This window comes from Paracoccidioides brasiliensis, assembly GCF_000150735.1.
Source record: "Paracoccidioides brasiliensis Pb18 unplaced genomic scaffold supercont2.4, whole genome shotgun sequence".
In the NCBI taxonomy this organism is placed as follows: Eukaryota; Fungi; Ascomycota; class Eurotiomycetes; order Onygenales; family Ajellomycetaceae; genus Paracoccidioides; species Paracoccidioides brasiliensis.
Genome location: NW_011371361.1, coordinates 1,180,299 through 1,195,806, shown reverse-complemented (window position 1 = coordinate 1,195,806; position 15,508 = coordinate 1,180,299). Strand labels below are relative to the sequence as shown.

Here is a 15,508-nt window from a genome sequence, read left to right as displayed (position 1 = left end):
TAGGGATCAGTCTTCTTGAACGAACATTGGTTTGGTTCCTACATAGAATGGAAAAGGGAGGGGGGAAGGGTGTTCATACCATGCGTTACGAAACTGCCGAAATTCCGCCCAACTATGCAATGCCAGGTAGCGCCTTTGCGCAAGTCGAACTGCATTTCAAGTAAGCAACAATGCATTTGCTAAGGAGGAACTTAATATAGATCTGAGAAGAGATTTCCTGACTGCTACTCACCTCCTTCTTTATATACTGGGCAATATCCTATGAGGGGATATACCCATTAGTTCGAAAGAATCAACCCAGTGGATGTGTACCTCAATCTTCATCGAATAAGTTGTACCTTTTCAATATGGTATTTATCCATGGCCTCCGTTGCTGTCAGAAAGAGCATCCAGTATTAGTTTGCTTTTCGCATCCAGAGTGTTATAATGGTATGCAAGATTCTGACGTACCAACTTCAATGGCTTCCTGCTGCATGTCCTCGCTCTAGATCCCCGATTGGCTATTAGCAAACATACATTCAACAGTAGATCGACGTATTAACAATCATTTTTCTTGAAGGTTTGTCATTAGAGATTTTTGTGCTTACCATATCAGCAGACTTAATCTGGGCTGCAGTTCCATATCTTGTCAGTAATGGTTGTGGTAGTCGTAGGTAGGTCAGGCAGGGGAAAACAGGGGGTAACTGTATGCTGTCTGTTTGTTTTGATACCTTCGAGTTTCTCTCGCTTTTCAGAGGCCATTGTAGATATGGGTTCAAGGGTCGAAGAATTCCAAGTCAGATCCACGAGTGTGATATGAGGTGGACAAGAGGTTTTGCAGAAATTGCGTATAAGATGGTGGTGTGTTTAAAAACAGACTGGTTGATGGTTCCGACGTTGTTCAATGAACGTCTGCGCCTATTGTTTGTTGCGACAAGCTCCATATGGGGTGGTTGAAGCTAAACTGCTGACAACCTCACCGCCTTGGGTGGCAGAAAACAATGACATCTTTCCACACATTTCTTGGCTGTTTTATCTTTTTTTTCTTTTTTTTTTTTTACCCTTTCCCACCATTATTATTATTCTCTTCACAATCTCTGTCAGCATCCGGGAAGGAGAGATCCTTGGTCATTCTCATATAATCAACATGGAAGGGAACACAAGAGTCTTTGTGTCAGGCTTGCCGCCTACTTTCTCAAATGATGATCTTCGAAAACATTTCTCGATCCGTTTCCAGGTTACTGACGCTCATGTCATTCCGAAACGAAGGATTGGCTTTGTTGGCTTCAAAACCCCTTCTCTGGCACAGGATGCTGTTGATTACTTTAACAAGTCATATATAAGGATGTCGAAAATAGCTGTGGAGATGGCACGGCCAGTAAGGACCCCTTCGCATCGGTTCCCTCCCAGATATCACTTTCGAAGCCATCGTCGAAGGCTGACCTATTAAGGGATTCATGAAACTGACCGGAGACTTAAGATCGATGCTGAACCCCCTACAGTTGGGAAGTCGCATTCAAAACATGGCACATCTGCCAACTCCACATCTCTCAAGCGCAAACATGACCAAGTAGAACAGAAACAGGATCTTAAGCTTCAGGAATATATTGCGGCTATGCAACCGCCAATGAAGTCAAAGACATGGGCTGATGATAGCATAATGGTTGATACTAACGCGGTGCCAGCCAATAATGCTACAATTATACCGTCTATCAATGCTGAAAAATCTGAGGTGCAAAACAAGCGGTTGAAACTTGATCACCAATCTCTTGTTAAGAAGAAGCAGATGGAGCGGCCGAATCAAATCACTGAGGATAGTTTAGCCACTCCAAAGCCTAGATCTGTGGAGCCTGAAAATGACCCACAGGTCGAATCCGTCGAAGAAGCGCCGAAGTCCGATATGGACTGGTTACGATCAAGAACGAGTCGACTTCTTGGCCTGGTTGAAGAAGAAGACGATGACGATGGTTCCGCCGTAACTCCCCAAGTACGGGAAATTGAAGCAAGCGATGGCAGTGATCACGAAATCGTCATGGGAAGAAATTGTCCAGAGTCTCCGTTACCCAGACAAAACGAAACTCCCAATCCATCCGATGACAAAGAACCCTTTGACGCAAATATAGGTCTACTTCGTGAGACCGGTCGATTGTTCGTTCGGAATCTCCCCTATAACACCAGTGAAAGTGACTTGGAACCTTTATTCGTTTCTTTTGGAAAGATTGACGAGGCAAGTTTTTTTCTCTTTTCTTCTCTTTTTTCCTAAAATTTTTCCTTTTTCCTTTTTCATTTCCTTTTCATTTCTCATTCTTTTTTTAACCCTCACCCCATCTTCTACGTGCAACTAGCCGCCGCTTGACCTCCAATGATGATTTTCCAGATAGGGACAGCTTATGCTATGCAAATGATGTCACCTGGAAAGAGAATTTTAGTAGATGCCTCTTTTGATCTGAGGAGTTTGTCGTTGAAGTATTCCGACGTCTGGTTTATCAAGTTTTCGTTCATCATATCGGATGCTAACTGTAAAAATTATAGATTCATGTTGCTTTTGATACACGACAATCTAAAAGCAAAGGCTTTGCATACATACAATACGTAGATCCCGAGGCTGCCATTCAGGCTTACCAAGTCCTTGACGGGAAGGATTTCGAAGGTCGTCTCCTGCACATCTTACCAGCCTCGCCAAAGAAAACGTACAAGCTGGATGAATATGAGCTTTCAAAGCTCCCTCTAAAGAAGCAGCAGCAGATTAAACGAAAACAAGAAGCTTTATCTTCAAACTTCAATTGGAACTCTCTTTATATGAATGTATGCACTTTGTCATTTGTGTTGGCAATACATAACGTAATCTAACAATTTGACTAGGCTGATGCAGTTATGTCATCAATATCTGAACGGCTAGGGGTTTCCAAATCTGAACTGCTTGACCCCACGTCTTCTGATGCCGCAGTCAAGCAAGCCCATGCTGAAACGCATGTCATTCAAGAAACAAAGGCATATTTCTCATCGAATGGGGTCAATCTGGATTCGTTCAAGCAGCGAGAACAAGGTAACACTGCGATTCTCGTTAAAAACTTTTCCTTTAGCGTGAAAGCTGAAGATCTAAGGAAGCTGTTCGAATCGTTTGGGGAAATCAAAAGGCTCCTTATGCCACCGAGCGGCACGATAGCCATTGTTGAATTCGCCCTGGCGGATGAGTGCCAGAAGGCCTTTAAGGGGCTTGCGTATCGGAAACTAGGTGATTCGATACTGTTTTTGGAAAGAGCACCAAAAGACTTGTTTGATGAGAAGGCGATCGCAACCAACGCTGTACTCCCTGCTCCAAGAGTGGTCTCGCAAACATTCTCAACATCTGACACTTTCAAGGCGAGTGAAGCGGACGAAAACGAGACTCCGTTGGAGACATCGACTCTGTTCGTTCGAAATCTTAACTTTTCTACCACAAATGTTCGCCTGGCAGAGGTATTCCAACCCTTGGACGGATTCCTGTCTGCTAGGGTGAAAACCAAACCCAATCCAAAGCGGCCAGGGGAAACTCTTAGCATGGGCTTCGGGTTCGTGGAGTTCCGAACCAGTGCTCAGGCACGCGCTGCTCTTGCAACGATGAATGGTTATAAACTGGATCAACATGAGCTCGTCATCAAGACCTCGCACAAAGCTATGGATGCGGCTGAAGAGAGAAGGCGCGAGGACAATGCTAAGAAACTAGCTATGCGCGGAACCAAAATCCTCATAAAAAATTTACCGTTCCAAGCTACAAAAAAGGATATCAGGAACCTTTTTGGTGCATATGGCAAACTCCGCTCAGTTCGTGTGCCGCAGAAATTCGACCGCACGGCTCGTGGATTTGCGTTCGCTGATTTTATAAGTGTCCGAGAGGCGGAGAATGCCATGGAGGCGCTGAAACATACCCATCTTCTTGGTAGGCGGCTTGTGTTGGAGTTTGCGTCAGAGGAGGCTATTGACCCGGAGAAGGAGATTCGGAATATCGAAAAGAAGATGGATGTTCAGGTCAATCTGGTGAAACTTAGGAATCTTACTGGGTCTGGGAGGAAGAAATTTAATCTTGATGCATCTGGTGATGAGGATAAATGAATAGATCGATTGCATCCTCTTGGCTGTACAATGTATTCTTCTATAACCCGAGCGCGGAGGCACAATTGCTATACGAATGTCTTAACTTCAAATTCTTAATGTGCAGGTCAATCCTGCTCACGAGATGCATCAGTAGCATTTGGGCATACAGACTGAGTCTATCTCACGTCAGGATTATAATCACGTTAGGAAGATAGGAAAAGCGTGCTAATGATCTATTTCATTGAACCATTGGAGCTACTATGTATATTCTACAAGAGAGGCGAATAGGTGACATAGTTGTAGATACCCTATGTTGGCTGACGTAGTAATGCTTCCGATCTCCGGATTTGTTCCCAATATCTGACCAAATCAGACTCGGGAAATCACATGACACGATCCCGAAACTTTTTTTTTACATCTCGAACGACATTCCATTAAAAATGAATGTTATATCATCTACATATATACACCTCTACCAATCGCATGATTTAACCCTCAATCAACTACCCCTGGGCCCTGGAGAGAGGACTCCGTCCAAAAAAAGACGCCAAAAATAGAAGAATACTTCAGACGCACAATTTACCATCCAAAAGAGTCATCGCCCCTGAAAGCGTACTGCATGGATCCAAAGCAAATACTGCAACACCGGCTGCAAGTAAGGAGCCTGAATAGCCTTTGATAAAAGTCAAAAAGGGACAACGACAAGAGGCACAGTAGTAGATTATAATATTATCTACGTATATCCATGGCTACCCACGCGGCCCGCCAGGTTGCGAACCTCAAGCAGGTCCATATTAAAATGGTACCAAGTCCGCGCACGCTCGTAGAGTCCCAGTTGGTTCTTGGGGCGATGCGGAAGTTTGGGGAAGTGTCATATTTCCTGAATCTGAAGGTAAGATTTATGACTTCTCTTTTGATTTCTCTTTTGTGGCTTTAATTTTTGGTTCTTAGTTTATTGAGTGGGTGAAGGGGCCTTCTGTCTCTTCGTTTGTATCGAGGCTAGATCATCCAGACTTGGGAGATGAATACTTTTAATATCGGTTTGATTTCGTCTCCTGAGCGAGAACAAAGATACTGTTTTTCTTATTGTAATGTGAAAAAGCACCCACCTTTTGGATCACACTGATATGAGGTTTATTGGCATTAAGCTGGAATCCTCTTAGAGCATTTTTGGGGCGTTTATTGCTCTTCTCCTACCCTTTCTATCAAGCATAATCTCGTACTCTTCAAATTGCGTACTAAGAACATGTCCTAGAACACCCCGTCGCCACGAGCCATGAATACCGGGCGCTCTGCTCTAGTAATATTCGAAACAGTTGATGCCAGAAACGCTGCTGTGGAAGCTTCTCCACTTATTATTCCAATTCCTAGTCTATCTAAACTTTTGCCGGAATCAAGCATGCTTAACTCCGGCAAGGAGAGCTATCCAACCAAAAGCACCCTCGCCAAACCTCGAATCAAAGCCAGAACTAGAGAAGCAAGAAGAAACAGAGAAAGAGCCAAAAAAAAAAGGCAAAACTTAGCAGATTATGATGGTGATGGTAGCTCCCCGGCACCATCAATCCTCTGTTACGTTGAACCATCCCACCATGACCACAATGTTGCTGTCATGCAGAATCCATACTACAACGCCTTCCACATTGCGACCAACTTACTAGAGGTCCAGGATCTGATGAAGACTGCTACTAATTGCAGTGAAGGAGTTGGCTATAGTGAGGAACCCACTAAGAGCCTTGGCGATCTAGTCCTGAAACCCCCCCCGTGGCTACAACATATGGATTGTTTCCCGAAGAAGAAACGGATGTTCCCATTTCGTCACCAGGGTAATGTCTTACGGATTGCGGAGACGCTTTGTGGGGATTCCCTTATGCGAATGTATCGGGAGGGAAGGGAGGTTATGGAAAAGTTGAAAGTGAAGAAAGCTATGACTTCGAATAAGAAGGCGAATGAAATGGCACAGGAGAAGGAGCAGGGGCAGGGGCAAAGGATAGAACAAGAGCAAGAGCAGGAAAGAGAATCGAGAGAATTAGAAAAGAGTGTGGGATAAGGGTCTTGGTTGAGCAACCGGCATATTCGAAAACCTACGGGGTGGGAAGAGAAAGATTCACAAACTAAAATGAAAGTATCCCCTGACGCGCCTCACTCTAAAAGGGCTCGCATATAATTGCGCTTGCTCACTCGCCTTTACTCGAAATATCAAAGGACTTTTGGTTAGGTTATGATGTGTTTAGGTGCTGTTTGCATCCGTTTGCATCCCTGGAACATCAAGTCCAAATGATCTACTCTGCAATGTTTCGCGAATGCTAAAATAATGCAGCCCAGCCCAGCCCAACCGGCGTTTTTCTCATGTCAGATGGTTAAGAAATGCAGAAAGGTACAATGGATGATTAATATCAACTTTGGAGTTAAACATTTTCAGTGCCATCCTGGGTTCTAGCAATCTTGGCTGGAAGATGAGTTCCAGGGAAGAGAGGAGGGAGGAAGAGTATATATCATTTGAATATATGTAGCATCTACGCCATGTATCATTAATCCTCTGCGTTGTATATATAGCGGATAATAGACAAGGTGTTTTAGCGCAACTTCAGAAGGTAGTTGGGCCTGCAACTCATGAAATGGAAAGTCTTGAGTTCAGAAAAAGAGTCGGAAAATTCCACCAGGTACATGAACATCAAATTGGATTCCATGTTCCTCATCCATAGCAGATTTTAGTAGTTGTAGTAGTTAATAAGAAAGTATGGACATAGAAAGGAAATAGAACCTCATGCTTATGGATGGTTCATCTCAATCTCATTTTAATCTGGACGGAGGGGGGAACCCTCCTTCCTGTCTCTCATCATACTTATAGCTCAATATCTATCATAAGGAAATAAATTGTCATGAATGCAAACCATAATCGCTGATACCGGTTACGCAAATCTCGTTACTCTCTTATCGATTTCACAAGTTCGACTCAGGGAAGGGGGTTAATTCGACCACCCACTTGTCACGACACACGGACGTACGCTGTCATTTGTTGAAATAAGGTAGTTAGTAAAAAAAAAAAATTGGCCCTTCTCTCACTACTTTGTTCTAGGTTTCAAAACTACCCGGTTCAGCGGCACCCAAAGTGAAGTCAAATGAAAAGCGTAAAAGCACACGTGAAGAGGCTGGTAGATGAAAATAAAACAACGGCAATTAAACTTACTCGCATCAATTTGCTGGATCTGCGGCAGCGTCAGCCGCACCTTATTCCTATACAAAGCCGGACACTTCGTCTGTAAAGGATTCCCCTCGAAATATACCGTCTTAAGCTCCTCTTTATCCTTTAGCTCGCGCTCCACTTCCTCAAAGCTGGCGAATTGGTTGTTAGATGCCCACAGCTCCTCAAGATGGGAGAGATGAGAAAGGTTTTCTAGTATACTGATCCGGTTGTTAGAAATGTCGAGGACGCGGAGGTTGGTGCTATTTTCTAGGCCGGATATGGCGGTAATGGCGTTGTGGGAGACGTAGAGTTCTTCGAGGTTGGGGAGGTTTGAGAGGCCGGAAATGTTTGTTAGGCGATTTGAGGGGAGAGAGATGATTTTTAAGTTGGCGAGGGCGTCAATATTCTGAATGGGTTGGTTAGAGTGCCATGGTTATATATGGAGCTCGCGAATAGGAGAGACCGAAAGACAGTCGCTTAAGGATCGATGGTACATTATTCACATACCTTGATTTCGGTGATTTTATTCTTTCCTAACCAGAGCTCCTCTAAAGCTATGAGGGAGTCCAGATTTTCGATATCCTAAAACAATATTGATAAGCACAGCTCGTTCATCCATATCCGGGGTCCCACCAGCAAAGAGATGTATAGTGCTCAAAAAGGGTTCAGCACGAACTCGAATCTTATTCGCAGCAAGCTCCAAATTCCTCAATTCTTTCAGCCCCTCCAGCCCCTCGATCTTCTGTATTCGATTCTGCACGAAATATAGATCCTTCAGATGCACCAGGTGAGAAATATTCTTGATATGTTTGATATTGTTGAAGCTAAAGTCCAGGCTAGTGAGTTTGGAGAGGTGTTCTAGCCCTTTGATATGCGATATCATATTGTCATAGAGATCTAAGTCGGTGAGTGTTGGGCCAAGGTTTTCGGGGAAGCTGAGTCGGGATATTTGGTTTTGCCGGAGGCAGAGTTTCTGAGTGTATTTCATTCAGTTGACAGCCAATGGAAAAATGTTGAGGGGGCGTACGCACCTCTAGATTCGTGAAACGTTCCAAATGAAGTGCTGGAAGGGACGTTATGCGGCAATGGACCAGATCGATGTCCTGTTTGTTTGTATAAACAATGGCTCATTTACAGCTGACTCATATTATCTTTCTAGTCTGTGGATAGGCCGGGAATGGTGGTGTCCACATACGTCAACATCATTGCTCAACTCCGAAAGCAGATCTAAACGGGAAAACGCGAGACGTATATCAGCATGTATCTATAAAACCGATTAAGAGGAAAATGAGCAACGTGAGGAGGATGGAAATGACAGCAATATCTCTGTTCTAGGAGATATATATACCTTCATCCGCATCTATCTCTTGTGGAGGTGGAGCATTTTCATCTGAATCTTCGGGATCTCCTTGGTTGGCCAGCACGGCATGATGCTCGACACGCAACTTGCCATCCCAGCCTTTACTATCTCTCATTTTTGGGCTGCCTTGTGTGTCGTTTATGTCGTTGTTTTGAGACGTGTTAGACGTCGAGCTCGCGGAGATTGGAGGGTTAGATTCCGTCATTCATGTAGCACCTATGTTTTGGTGAGGGGGAAAAGAGGGGAAGCCTGGAGGTTGAAGAAATAGTTCCTCTGGGGTAGTGAAATTTGTGAGAGGTTGCGATAGGTGCCTGTAGAGAGGGGAGTAATAGAAAGGAATAAATAGTATTGGGTTTACTTCTGTCGCGGAATCAGGGTTGGATGAAAAGTTGTAGTTATTTATGTAACTAAAGTTCATGTGGAGTTGTGGAAGATGTCAGCCAAGCCTTGCTCTCTCGTCTTTATTTGCAGAGAGGGTGGGTGTTCTGGACACAGCCAGACGAAATTGCTACCAGCAGCAGCAAAAACAAACGGCTGAAATTCTTGATAAAATCTACTGTACATCAGATTTTCTCACTTGAAGCACAGAAGGCTCTGGATGGTTAGTTACATCACAGGGCCATAGGTTATTTCTCCGCTACGGACTCGATGGACGATTCATATAAAGTAACTTCTTCAACGGTCATATGCAGATTAGATAAACGATAAACTGGGCAAGTATGTATTAAAAATTACAACGATGATTGGACGTATTTTTTATATTTCTCTTAATAATAACATGCTAATGATTGAAGAATACTCCGTACAGATATGAAGGTCCTTACGACGAAATGGGAACTGAGAGAAAGATTTCAGCCTCCCAATAGGTACAACGTGCGAAGGAAACGATGGGTGAAAAAAAAAAAAAAAAAAAAAAAAGATGAATGATCTAGCTAAGAAGTCTTTTGGAACTGTTATTATATATAGCCCAGTAATAACTACTAGGCAGGGAGGTAAAGGGCAAGGAGTTTCTCTGCTTAGTATAAAAGAAGTTGATAGGGGCAAGGGGGGTAGAAGAAGCCCCTGAAGATGCAGAAACTCAATTCAATGCCATTGCTTTCACGAAAGGAAGACCATACAATGATACAGATAGCATGCTAATAAAATGGGGAATTCTGACGCTGTTTTGAGGTGAAAGCAGAGAGAGGGGAAGAAGAAAAAGATAGATTATCCTTGAGGAAAAAAGATTAAAGGAGCACAGAAATAATATAACAGCAGAGCTTGGCCTGCTAATAATATATAGTAATAAGAATCGGGTAATCAGAGAGGGGAATTGGCTAAGATTAGAATGAACAGAGGAAAGAGAAAGAAAAAAGGGGTAAATAATATGAAAAGAACGCGCAAAATCAATGGCTTTACTTATGTGATATCTCAGAAAATAAAATAAAAAAAAACAAAGACAAAGGCAAAATATTAATCAAAACAGTACTGACACAAAAATCGCTGCCTTGATCATGGGAAAGGTGGTGGGAGAAATGGATACAAACATTTATGATGATGTACGAAGGCCAGATCATAGAGGAAGGAGAAGAGTAGAAATAGAGGAAAGGAAAGAAGGAAATAACAAATGAAATGCATGGTTGCAGAGAGAGAGAGAGAGAGTGTGTGTGTGTGTGTGTGTGTATGTATGGGTGTGCTTTTGTTTTGTGTAAACGCCACTTGGGCGTAAATAAGATGGGAATGAACACATGTAACCAGCAAGGACATTTTTTTATAGTCTGCGAATGGAAGGCAGACAAAACGCCTGGTCGATGCAACAAGGAAATACTCGAAAGGGAAAAGTCGCTCACTCGGAGAGGTATATCAGCCCAGTTAGGGGGTTGTAATCAGTCAAGGGCGATAGGTATAAACTGGAAGAAGCAAAATAATATAGTTGGAACACGGAAATATGGACAGCGTCTAGGGAAAACCAGCCTGATAGTAGGTAGATGCTCATTCGGCCTTCGACGTAAAATTGAGAAGCCTGTTAATATCCGTTCTTCCTCCAATTGTCGTGGGGGTTGTTGTTCTGGTTTGTCCTGGGTTCAGAGCCATCAACCGAATATTTAGGATAGGAAGGGCTCGAGTAGCAAGAACACTTCATGACCACGATTTCGACGCCAAAGTAGAATTCCTACTGATCTTTTATCCTAGACCAGAACGGAAGATCGTACTAGTGATCCGGCAAACGAAAACGTCCATTCCAAGAGGAACGGCGTCGTCAAAAAAATTACCCACTATCGCTATAACGCAACATTTAAAACCAAGCTCACATCTCGAACCTGAGAACCTGCCAAATCCTCGAGAACAGGGATAAGATCTAGTAGCTCATTATCATGGGCGTCCGAAAACCAGCTGCTGATTGGAATGGCATGTTGCGGATGGAAAATGTAAGAGGTTGGAGAGTTATCAATGATAATGGTATCTCGTAGGTCGCGTCCTACTTGTGAAAGATCCTGAGCGGGAGAAAATTGGTTAACATGTATTATCCACGGGTTCTTTCAAGAACAAGCAGCGAGGTCGTAGCATACCTTAACATAATTTCCCTGGTGATTATAACAGCTATCTCTAAATAACCGATGATGCACGACTTTATGAATATCTAGCTGATCTAACAGAGGATCACCGTACTGTAACGTAAATGTTAATTTTATGGTTGTTGTCGCTAATCATCATGAGCACCTGACTACCATGAAGAGAAGACGAACCTTTGATACGGATGCTGTAAACACCACGACTTCATACAATTCGCCCACTCGTTTCATGAACTGATCCACGCCGGGACGCTTGATAACATAGATATTATGATATTGTCCTTCGATTTCCACGGGAATCGTGAAATCAGCCTTTTCAAGAACCTGAAATTTCGGTTAGGTACAATTTTGTATTTGACTACTAAAGCAAATGGGAGCCGATAACACTTTTCTTACCTTAAAACTACTATGAACAAGCGTTTCATCGAGGTCGAGCACTAGACATTTACGACTCTGAAGGTGCGGCTCGACAGGTGGTAATAACCACTGCTGCTTGTCTTGCGGGATCGCTGGAACGGGGGAAGCATATTTGTTGATCGGTTCCGTATTGCGATCTAAGGGGGGAGGAGGGGGAAGTTCAGTCGCTCGCTGTACCGGTTCCTCGTGAGGTATAATATCCACATCTTCATCTATGTAACTATCCGCTGACTGTGTATCTTGCATGGGAGCATCGTTATCGTCATTGGGCTTTTCCGGGACGTCCTCGGTGGGCTGCACATTCTTCTCAGCCCAAGTACTAGCTGCGTTTGAAACTGCAGATTTCTCCGATGCAGCAATAGTAGGCAAACTGCGGGATTCCGATTCTCGAGCTGGATAAGGCTTGGAACCAGAACCAGAACCAGAACCAGAACCAAAGCTGAAAGACGAGGGAGACTTAGTTAGCACGGGTAGGTTTGATCCTTCCCCAGGGTGCGTTTTGGTAAAATGATCTAAACACGTTTCACCCCGCGCTGCGGCGACTTCCACCTCAATTTGCGACTCCGTCCGATCCGTATTAGCCTTCAACGCAACTTTTTCATCAAATGAAGCCAGTTCTCTGGAATCTGCCATGCTCGAGTTTGCAGCACTGGCTTCTGCCTTCTCGACAGGCGTTGGTTGTCTACCATGAGATGAGAGCGGCTTTACGGATCTTTTTGGCGGTAGGCTGACACCCTCCTGATCGTCATTCGATGCGCTACAGCAGCTGAGAAAAGAAAACAGCTTCGAAGGTCTCTTTGATACATTTTTCTTTGGCTTGTCATCCATATCGGCAGTTTTAGTTTTGGAAGGAGTGTTCACAGCATCCGGAACATTGGAACGCTTGGATCGTTTGCTGCTTCCCATGCTATTGGCTCGCTTCTTGCTTCCGGCGTTGTTTTCAGCGACATCTTCGCGTTTGTCTGGAGCGGTTGGTTGCCCTCGTAGTTTTATACTAGAAGATGACCGAGATGGGATGTGAAGGAATGATCGTTTTCTCCTCGGACGATCAGCTTGGGTGGAAGCATCCTGTACCGAGTTTGCATGTGATGTGTGCCGTTCTACAGGGCCCTCATCAATTGATGGTTCAGTTGACAAGATATTTTTTTTTGTAGGCGCATCATTTGGAAGAGGTGTGGCAGAGTCTTGAAAGGGACAGCTGAGATTAGCATTATGAGATTTTTGATGACTGATGATTAGCGGAATAGAATAGAATACTCACTGGACCCTGAGCCTTTAGGTAAGGTCGTCATGGATTGTGTTTTATGAAAGCTAATTCTAGTTAGAGACAGGATGACGAGTCTATTTCCCAAGAGACAGGATAGGAAGATGTATGTCGATTTAACACAAGCACAAGTAACATGGACACAGCTGTAAATTCAATAGCCCTGTATCACTCGTGATATCAAATATAGAACTCGGTCAAGAAAAAGATTTCCCGCTTTATTTTTTCCTCCTGCACCTATCACACTAAGGATGGTGGGAGGTTCGTTGTAAATGGTGGGCGCGACAACGAAGGCTAGCTTCAATCAACTTCAGGAACCCCCTGCAAAGACGTGAGAAACCAGCACCTCTGGTAAATTGCCTTTCCAACCTGCGCTGATATATCAATGCTGGCAAGCAGACGATGGCTTGGGGCCTAAAGCAGGAAGTCACGGTGGTTGGGGCAGAGGATTCCAGAGGCGACACAGTTTCTCCAACCTCGCGTATTTCGCGCCTGCACGAATGGTGTCAACCGTTGAGATTTGACCAAGTGGTCTCCCAGCAGACTCTCAAATCAATCGATAAAGCTTCACGTATATCTCCAGCAGGATGTGAACGAGAGGAGACGGTGTGATGCGGTCGATGGATGCTCCGTGGAGGTAAAGACAATCCTTGCGATGTTCGGGGAGACCCAAGGCTGGAATCGAGTAAGCAACCCAAGGGGGAATAGTCCCGTTCGGAGTGGACTGAACTCAGAAAAGCTGCGGGAGTTCAAGTGGAATCTCGATTAGCACCAGCGAATTGGCCAAGGGGGAAATGGGGGGAACCGTCAAGACGTAGAACCAGCCCAACCGACTCAGGGCAAGGAAGACGAGGTTGACAAGCAGGATAGAAACAAACACAAGGACAGACAAGAGACTGACGGGAAAACAGCAGTCTACGGTCTACAGGAGGTGCTGAAGAAAGATTAAGCGGAGGAGAGGCGGTTCAACGCCAGCATCAGAAGAGAGGTTGGGTCAGGCTTGGTTAGGTAAGAAAGGGAAAGGGGGCTCTGTGGCTTGGTCGACCAGGGTTGGTATTGGTACTAGTACTTACGGCCAACAGCTGCGACCGCAAGTATTATAATTTACCAAACGATGATCTGCCCTCCATACGTCCAGAACTGCTGACCTGGGATACAGCCATAGCTTGGACCCTTCCCAAGGTTCCAAAGTCGTGGCTGAAAGTGGTGAAATCAATATTCATGTTGCATCCATGGATTGGCTGGCGTACGGAATAGTACGGCGCGTATTGTTTCAGGGTGCGTAATATATTACTCTATGCAGTTGGACCTCAATTTTACATTATTACTTGTACGTGGTACCATCATTTTCTAAAAATACATATACACGTGACCTCAATCTCTCCCATGGATCCAACCCAAGTGATCTCGCTATTGAGATGGGCGTCTAGTTTTACTCTCGTTAACAACATCATATACCGTGTTACGAGCTCGATACAATAACTATTCATCAAAAGTTAAAAGCGGGATCCCATCAATGGATTAACTATGAAAGCCTGGCATAAATTTCTAAAGCCTGCATTGCCATATCTAGAAGAGATTAACCTAGAATTTCATAACAACAGTCCAGTCCGCTTTCTGTGAGTAAATGTCGCCCCTGTTTCTCTGGTAGATGTCAAAAGCTCCAACCACGGAGCTGTTGCCAGTATAAGCTTATCAACTCAAACCCTTGCCTGCTTCCGGGAGGCATGAGTCCCTAGACCTTGTCACAGTTCGAGTCGGCAGTAACTAGCAGATGAGTGTGCTGTTGTGCTTAACTACCTGTATCATATCATACGGGGCGAGCAATTTCAACTCTCAACCATCGCAACCTCAAAATCGAATGTCCGCAGATGGAGCATCACATTCTCATCTAGAGTTGTGCAGCACGTGAGGGGATCAAGCAACCTTGAAACCCTGACCTGCTCATCGAAAGGACATGCATGTATATTCCCGTGTCTGTGCTGTGTGCACCATCGAGAAAAGATGGACGCTCTCGTAGTTTAAATTGGTCTCACAGTGTAACCACCTAAGTCTAACCCCTCTCGCACAAAGATTTCTTCCCTGGTCCCAAATCATGCTGGGATTCAGATATAAAGGTATGGGATTCTCAGCAAGTTAAGTGCTGTTTCATGAAACAGGCGCAAAACCCGGGATATGGATTGCTCCCTGTGTTCTGATCAGATGTTCTTTAAAAGTAACACAATTACTTAGCTAGTTTTGTGCGCGAGATTAGTCGCACTCTTGTTAACACGATTACCGCTAGCACATTGGCATAGCTCCAACTTCTCGCCGCAAAGTCGCTAACTAGGTCCTGGGTAAATTAAACATACCTAGGCAGGCATGCATGTGAGAATTCAGCGAGGTCAATAAATGATGGTAATCATCAGACAGAACAGCAATATCGCCAAGACATATGTTGCAGTCTTCGCGAGGATGAATAAGAAAGTGACCGAGTTTTTGTGCCATCCGTGCCAAGTCTGGGGTTCATCACATCATCATTGGACAGCGTCTTTCTTCACGGCGCTTACGCAGGAATCAGGATTGAAAAGAACCCTGTTCTGCGGAAGGGTGAAACCAGCACCCGTCGTCTTTGCCCATCAGGACGATGACAGGGTAGTTTACCGCTAGCAGGATGGCCAAGGTCTGACACTGCAGCT

General features: G+C 44.4%; 6 protein-coding genes across 6 annotated transcripts; 3 read left to right on the top strand and 3 right to left on the bottom strand.

Moving 5' to 3' along the window:
- Positions 1 to 6: 6 nt before the first annotated feature.
- On the bottom strand, positions 7 to 741 carry PADG_03895 (dynein light chain, cytoplasmic; the record flags this gene model as incomplete). The annotated part of the gene is made up of 7 exons (XM_010760928.1): positions 7 to 38; positions 80 to 149; positions 233 to 259; positions 339 to 373; positions 451 to 484; positions 588 to 610; positions 711 to 741. The coding sequence occupies 7 exons, from the start codon at positions 739 to 741 to the stop codon at positions 7 to 9; spliced, it is 252 nt and encodes an 83-aa protein (XP_010759230.1).
- Positions 742 to 1,126: 385 nt separating this feature from the next.
- Positions 1,127 to 4,071, top strand: PADG_03894 (RNA-binding ribosome biosynthesis protein MRD1; the record flags this gene model as incomplete). Its single annotated transcript, XM_010760927.1, has 4 exons — positions 1,127 to 1,357; positions 1,460 to 2,131; positions 2,512 to 2,784; positions 2,842 to 4,071. 4 exons carry the CDS (start codon positions 1,127 to 1,129, stop codon positions 4,069 to 4,071), a joined length of 2,406 nt encoding a protein of 801 aa, XP_010759229.1.
- A 727-nt stretch (positions 4,072 to 4,798) lies between these two features.
- On the top strand, positions 4,799 to 6,100 carry PADG_03893 (uncharacterized protein; the record flags this gene model as incomplete). Its single annotated transcript, XM_010761339.1, has 2 exons — positions 4,799 to 4,945; positions 5,309 to 6,100. The coding sequence occupies 2 exons, from the start codon at positions 4,799 to 4,801 to the stop codon at positions 6,098 to 6,100; spliced, it is 939 nt and encodes a 312-aa protein (XP_010759641.1).
- A 1,015-nt stretch (positions 6,101 to 7,115) lies between these two features.
- Positions 7,116 to 8,802, bottom strand: PADG_03892 (uncharacterized protein; the record flags this gene model as incomplete). The annotated part of the gene is made up of 7 exons (XM_010760926.1): positions 7,116 to 7,138; positions 7,241 to 7,643; positions 7,745 to 7,819; positions 7,914 to 8,210; positions 8,269 to 8,340; positions 8,433 to 8,464; positions 8,586 to 8,802. The coding sequence occupies 7 exons, from the start codon at positions 8,800 to 8,802 to the stop codon at positions 7,116 to 7,118; spliced, it is 1,119 nt and encodes a 372-aa protein (XP_010759228.1).
- Positions 8,803 to 10,858: 2,056 nt separating this feature from the next.
- On the bottom strand, positions 10,859 to 12,858 carry PADG_03891 (uncharacterized protein; the record flags this gene model as incomplete). Its single annotated transcript, XM_010760925.1, has 5 exons — positions 10,859 to 11,071; positions 11,147 to 11,245; positions 11,324 to 11,473; positions 11,546 to 12,750; positions 12,828 to 12,858. The coding sequence occupies 5 exons, from the start codon at positions 12,856 to 12,858 to the stop codon at positions 10,859 to 10,861; spliced, it is 1,698 nt and encodes a 565-aa protein (XP_010759227.1).
- A 374-nt stretch (positions 12,859 to 13,232) lies between these two features.
- On the top strand, positions 13,233 to 13,442 carry PADG_11674 (uncharacterized protein; the record flags this gene model as incomplete). Its single annotated transcript, XM_010761602.1, has 1 exon — positions 13,233 to 13,442. The coding sequence occupies one exon, from the start codon at positions 13,233 to 13,235 to the stop codon at positions 13,440 to 13,442; it is 210 nt and encodes a 69-aa protein (XP_010759904.1).
- Positions 13,443 to 15,508: the final 2,066 nt, after the last annotated feature.